At 42.8% G+C, this 6846-nt stretch overlaps 1 protein-coding gene across 1 annotated transcript in view; it reads left to right on the top strand.

Moving 5' to 3' along the window:
• Nucleotides 1–5870, top strand: part of TSKU (tsukushi, small leucine rich proteoglycan) — a 28952-nt gene extending 23082 nt beyond the window's left edge. Inside the window, exon 2 of the mRNA XM_042459563.1 lies at nucleotides 4674–5870. Within this exon, the coding sequence (XP_042315497.1) occupies nucleotides 4683–5738 (1056 nt within the window). The 5' untranslated portion in view covers nucleotides 4674–4682 and the 3' untranslated portion in view covers nucleotides 5739–5870. The remainder of the gene's footprint in view (nucleotides 1–4673) is intronic.
• The last annotated feature ends 976 nt before the right edge of the window (nucleotides 5871–6846 follow it).

Below are 6846 nucleotides of genomic sequence, written 5' to 3' on the forward strand. Positions count from 1 at the left end.
CCAGTCCCGTCCGGTTTGGGCCCCCACGTGCCTTGTTCCCGGTTTGAGGGCCCCTCCGGCCATGCCGCGGCTGCTAATGCAGGCTGCGGCGCCAACCCACCTCCTCCTCCGCTCTGGCTTTCCCCTCTCCTCGGCGGCAGAAGCCCGCCACCAACCGCGCCCCCACTGGGAGGGCTGCCCAGGCCCAGCAGGGGTCAGGGGAGCGCGCGCGCCTGCCCCATTCCCGCCGCGTTGCGCCTGCCCCACTTTCCTCCGCGCGCTGCCCCCCCTGCCCTGGTTCCCCTCCGCTGTGCGCAGCCCCCTGTCCGGTTCCCCATCTGTCTAGGAATAATGCCAAAATGTCCTCCATTTTGATCATGCCTAAAAACATGCATTTATATTAACATTTTATTTAAAAAAAACTCAATTTTTTGCTCGTCCCCCATTTTTATAAAAACGTGTCCTACATTTGAAAATGTTGCCCTACATTTGTCCTACATTTGTCCCGGTTTGGAGGTCCTCACTTATGGCAACCCTACCCATGGATAAGTTGTGGGTAAAATTTAGGGGCATGTAACAAAGAATCTAAAGGATGGAGCAAAGGAAAACAATGTCAAAGAAGTTACAACATTGCAGCAGACATACCTTTGTGTTCACTTTAAAGGCTGGAAGGCTAGAGGGAGATCAGTGTTTCCAGGACAAATTACAGTGCGCCCGTGCCATACGCAGGTGTGCTATATGTAGCTTTCAGCTTACTCTGAAGCCATGCTGTAATAAAATGAATGGGACACCATGAGCACTAGCCCCATTGTATTCAATGGGGCTCGAGCATATGTGTTTTTTGCCTTATGCAGTTTGGTCCGGAATGGATCCCCTGCGTAAGGTAAGGGCCCACTGTACACTCTTTCCTTTCACCAGGCGACGGTTCCCTTTTTTGAAAATGAGAGTTAAAGTACAGTATCTACATTGACACATGGATAAGTTGACTCAGGTTTTTTGGGTCAATTTTTTGCACACAAAATGCAGTGGTCCCTCTTTCCTTTCATTTCCTTTCCTTTCTTCCTTTGTCCCAAGTACATTTGGAAGGCTTAGATTTGGTGTTGAACCAATTCCCTGCGATGGAAAGCTGCCAGGCTTTTGGGTTTAATTCGTTTTGCTTGCCGTCCTGGTTCTCTGCCTTGTGTAAACCCATCCTCCTGGCCTGCCTCTGGCAGGGTTTTCTTTCTGCCTTTATTTTTTTCCACCCTGCCCTGCTATTGCAGGGCTTTCAGGAGACAGGAGTGTGTGGTTAGCTAGTTAGAGGGAAGCTGATGCCAGATCATGTGTGTGTTTTTTGCATATGTTTCCCCTCCCTATCATGAGTTCCTCTTGGATCTCACAGGCCAAAACTTGTAGCTTGCTCTCTTTTGAAAGCCGAGGAGGAGATTTAAAGGCACAGCATGTCCAGCGGTGCTGGTGGAGATGTTGCAAAGAGCAGTTTGTACGGTAAGCTGCTTTGAATCATATAATCTTACAGTAGGAAGGGACCACAAAGACCATCTATTCCAGTTCCATGACATGCAGGACTACCCAGTTAAGGCATCCCTGAAAGATGCCCATCCAGCTTTCTTTTGTTCCCTGAATGATTCTGACATTGGTACTCAGTTGTATGTCTTTGCTTTTCAGTATCTTTTCCAGTTCTTTCATAGCTGCCCTTCCTGTTCCTAGTCTTCTTATTTCTTGACTGCAGTCTCCATTCTGGTCAACATTTCATCCTAGATATGGGATTCCTTTTAAAGATCCCCAAAGATAAGAGTGTGCCCCCAACCTCCAAAAGGTCTGTTCACTGTCAAACAGTTTTACAGTAAAGATGTTCTTCCTAATATTTAGGAATCTTTTATTGTAATTTGAATCCACTGGTTTGTGTCCTAGGCTGCATCCTCACTGCAGAAATAATCCAGTTTGACACCACAGCGTTATTCCTGCAGTATGGATGCAGCCTCGGGAGATTAGGGGTGCATGCACCCTTTAGAAGTAATTTAACTGTTATGACTCAATGCTATGGGATTCTGGGACTTGTAGTTTTGTGAGATGTGATTTAGCCTTGTTTGTCAGAGAGCTCTGAGGCCACAGGAAAGTATAATTTCCAGCATCCCATAGCAGCCATGTCAGTTAAACCGCTGCCAATTTAAATTATTTCTGCAGTGTTCATGCAGCTCTAACCTCCCAAGGCTGCATCCATACTGCAGAAATAATGCAGTTTGACACCACTTTAATAGTCCTGGCTCCATCCTGTGGAATTCTGGGAACTGTAGTTTGTTGTACCTCCAGAGCTCCCTAGAAGACAGTTATAACTCATGGGAAAACTGGGTGAAATGATGTGCAGCAAAGGAAAAAAAAAGGAAGGAAGGAAGGAAGGAAGGGAAACAAATCCACAATCAGATAACAAAAATATTTAAATGATTTATGAAATGAGATCCGAAGTATATCTACTCAGCATGATAAATATAAAAATTGACAGAAGGATCCGTAGAACTATATTATGTATGATAACATCCTCCAGACTTATTTGCAAACCTCTGTCAACTACTCCAAAGTGGACTACAAAGATAGATACAAAAAGAGATAATATAATATGGTATACTACATTAATGAGTGAAAAAATGTGTAGGGATATATGCAGATAGTTTAATGTAGGAATCTATATTTAAAGATGTCAATTTCACAGAAATATTGTAGTTAGGAAGGACTGGACAAAACATAGTGGGTAACTCTGACTTTTCCTTAAATACTCAAAGGGTTTTATAGAATGATAGAAAACTAATTAAGGCATGATAGCATAAGAATTGTTGTACAATCATGTTTGCAAAGGTATATTGGGGGAAAATAGGTATGGAAGATACATAAATGTGTAAGAATATGGAAAATAAAAAATAATTTTAAAAAACTGGGTGAAACAAAGGTGATCTTGCCTGCATTTATTGCAAAATGAAACAGAGAAAACTATCCCAGCATTCTGGGGCAGGCGAGGGGGAGTGAGTTTGGGAAAGACAGGTGAAAATGACAGTTCTCTTCCTGCTTTGGACAGCTTTGGCCAAAAATTCCTCCCAGTGGGCTGCAGATGTTGATATATTGCTCTGCCAAAAGCGAAATTATTTTCCATTGTCAAATCAAACCAGAGTATTATCCTTGCTCCAAGGACGTGTTTAAGCAATATATTACATACCTTCCAAGAATTTGCAGATGAAAACCAGGACGTGTGTGGCCAAGCAACATCACAGTGTGGTCAAGATGACAGAAGGAAGAACATACAAGCTAGGAGAGATAGCAGTAGCTTTTTAAAATGTCCCAGTTTCTCTCTCCTCCTCCCACTTCCCCCCTGAATTGAATTGCAGCCAACTGAGCTAAAAGTGCAAAAGTATGGCACCCCATTAATTCAGGAGGAGAAGAGAAGAGGAGGCAGAAGCTACTTCTTCCCTGTAAGCTCAGGCAAAAGCAAACTGCAGCTGCCTCTCCTAGTTTGTGTGTTTTTCCTCATTCATAACTTTTGCCATCTTGACCACACTGTGATGCTGCTTGGCCAATGGCCATACATGTCTTGGTTTTTATCTGCATAGATTACAGTCAACCCTCCACATTTGCAGCTTTGACTTTTGCAGATTCGATTTTTCATGGGTTTGATTAATGTGTTTTCTTTAGGAATCTCTAGGTCTTCCAATGTGACTTAATGGCTAACGTCTGTCAGAAGACATGCTGGGGGACCTAGAGATTCCTAGTATGATGATGATGATGGTGATGATGATGATGATGATGATGATGATGATGATGATTTTCTTATACCCCGCCTTTCTCCCAATACAGGGACTCACTTTTCCAAGAGTTTTCTTAGGCAAGGAGTACCCAGAGGTGGTTTTGCCAGTTTCTTCCTCTGAAATATAGACCATACCTGGTATTCATTGGCAATCTCCCATCCAAGTACTAACCAGGCTGACCCTGCAGCAGGACCTGCGTTTTTTGCTTATTTAGATTGTTTTACTGTTTTACACTGCTTAACTTGTTTTGATGCCATTTGTAAGCTACAGTGAAATATTTTGATATAGGGCACGGGATAAAGATCTCCCCAACACACAGTGTGGTAAACTGATTTGAGCATTGGGCTATGACTCTGGAGACCAGGGTTTGATTTCCCACTCGGACATGGAAATCTACTGGAAGACCTTGGTTGGGTCACACACTCTTAAACCCAGTGACAGGTTCACCTTAGGGTTTCCATAAGTCAGAAATGACTTGAAGACACACAAAAGCAACAATAAATATTTTAAGACTGTGGACCCTTCGTATGCGCTGGCATTTGGTTCCAGGACTCCCTGTGGATGCTCAAATCTCATTAAATACAATGGCCTAGTAAAATGGTGTCCCTTATATAAAATAGCAAAATCAAGGTTTGCTTTTTGAAATTTGTATCTTTTTGGAATGTATTCAAACTCTGGATGCTTGAATCTATGGTTAAAGAATCCATGGTTAAAGAATCCATGGATATGGAGGGCTGACTGTAAATAAATATTTTTAATGTTCCCACCTTCTGTCTAAAGATCTCAGTCTGGCATACAAGCTAAAATCATCTTTCATCTGTCATATACTTCCACACAACCCAGCATCCTTTCCCTACTTGTGGCTCTTCCTGATCATTGTTATTTTCTTCTTCTGTTTTGCAGATTCCAGCAATGCCTCTCCCGGTTTGGTTCAACCTGCTGCTGCTTTTCCCCAGCATTGCTACCTCCAGGATTTGCTTCCCAGGATGTCACTGTGAGGTGGAGAGCTTTGGTCTCTTTGACAGCTTCAGCCTAACCAAGGTGGACTGCAGTGGCCTTGGGTCTCATATTGTGCCTGTACCCATTCCACTGGACACAACCTACTTGGATCTATCATCTAACCATCTGGAATCTCTCAATGAGTCTATGTTGTCGGGACCTGGATATACCACCCTGGTTAGCCTGGACTTGAGTTACAACAAAATCTCCAGGATTGTTTCCACAACCTTCTCGAGACTCAGATATCTAGAGTCTTTGGATCTGAGTCATAACTCTTTGGTTGCCCTTCCAGAGGATTGCTTCTCCAGGTCACCCCTGGGAGACATTGACCTGAGCAACAACCTCATCCTCGAGATCACGATGGATGTGTTTGCATCGAAAGGTCAACGGAAACCGCTTAACGTTGACCTCTCCAACAACTTGATAAGCCTGGTTTCAAGACACCAGGACAAAGCCATCCCCAATATTCAGAGCTTAAATCTGTCTGGAAACAGGTTGAAAAACATCCCACGCCTTCAAGGAATACCTCTCCGGTACTTAAATCTCGACGGAAACCCAGTCTCAGCCATCAGGAAGGGGGCATTCTCTGGATTGAAGGATTTAATCCACTTGTCACTCAGTGGTATTTATGCCCTTTCAGAGATTTCGCCATATGCCTTCAAAGACCTCCCTGCTCTCCAAGTGCTAGATTTATCCAACAATCCCAACATTCACTCGTTGGATGCGGAAGTCTTTTACAGCCTCAGTTCCTTGCAAGAACTCAACTTGTCGGGTACCGGTGTAGCCACATCTTTGTCAAAAACAATGTTGAAATATTTGCCTTCCATCAAAAGTGTCACCTTGGGCAAGAATGTCAAGTGTCTAAAGACAGTTCGAGAGGGCCAATACCATCGACAGATTGGGCTGACCAAGAAAGAGATCCTAAGCTGCCATGACAGTCATGGGTCAATAGCACCCTATGCTTTGTGACGGGGGCTGTACAAGATGGACACATTTCCAGACTTAAAAACAAAAAAACCACCACATGTGCCTTGTGTAAAAATGTTTTAATTTATATATTTTGTATATTTCAACATTTGATTACAATGATTAATTGAGAAAGTGATTCAGTGTGAGTTAATTGGGCTTTTTATCCCGTTTCAAAATGTTCCTCTCGCTTAAATCAGAGAGCAGAATCTTTAGACCAATAGACCTTTTCTATGCCCTACACCGCTAGGAAATGTTGGATTAATCATTGCACCCCCTACAAAAGTAATGTCATATTTGAAGACGAAGAAGTCTAATTTCTAAATTTTTAACAAAAAGTTGAACCACATATAATATTTGGATGTACAAATTGGACTTTTTAAAAACAAAAAACAAGCTTTTCACAGTGCATAAAATGCAAATTTAAGCTCAGCAATTAAGATTTTAATTTATTCAGGAAAAAAATGGAAATGGTCAAATCAGTCCCAATTGTGAACATAAAATGCAGTGACTTCTTCACTCCTGCTTCTCATTCATGATTTTGTCAAAGTGTGGAACCTTTTGCTGACTACAATCCACAGGTCTGCCTGCAGATTCAGGCAATTCCCAGATTTTGTCTTCCTGAGAATCTTCACTTAACTATATTTGTTGCATCCCTTGAAATTGCATCTTGCACCCTCTGGGGGTCTGAGCACCCCATGTTGAGAACCTCTGCTTTAGACAATAGAGTAGTGGTTGCCATATGTAGCCCTGGGTGACATGTGGCCCCCAAGTTGCTTTTGTGACCCCCAAAACCCACACACACACACACCAAACCATCCCTTTTTCTGACAAAAACAAAAAAGGCAAATTTGCTTTCCCAAAAGCTTCCAGGACGATCTTTTAAATAAGTTTCAGGGGACCCCTGAATTATTTGACATGGAAAAATACCAATGTTTCAAAACTAGAGGAGGACTTCTAGCCAATTCTGGGTTCTGTAATGCCATTTTTGGACGTCTGTGAATCCTCAAGTTAATTCTGGGGCAGAAAATTGGTACTTAGACTCACCAACGTTCCCCACCCTTGTTCTCTAGCCATACATTCATTTATCCTTTGCCTGGTGTTTGAACCT

This window comes from Sceloporus undulatus, chromosome 3, assembly GCF_019175285.1.
Source record: "Sceloporus undulatus isolate JIND9_A2432 ecotype Alabama chromosome 3, SceUnd_v1.1, whole genome shotgun sequence".
Lineage (NCBI taxonomy): Eukaryota > Metazoa > Chordata > Lepidosauria > Squamata > Phrynosomatidae > Sceloporus > Sceloporus undulatus.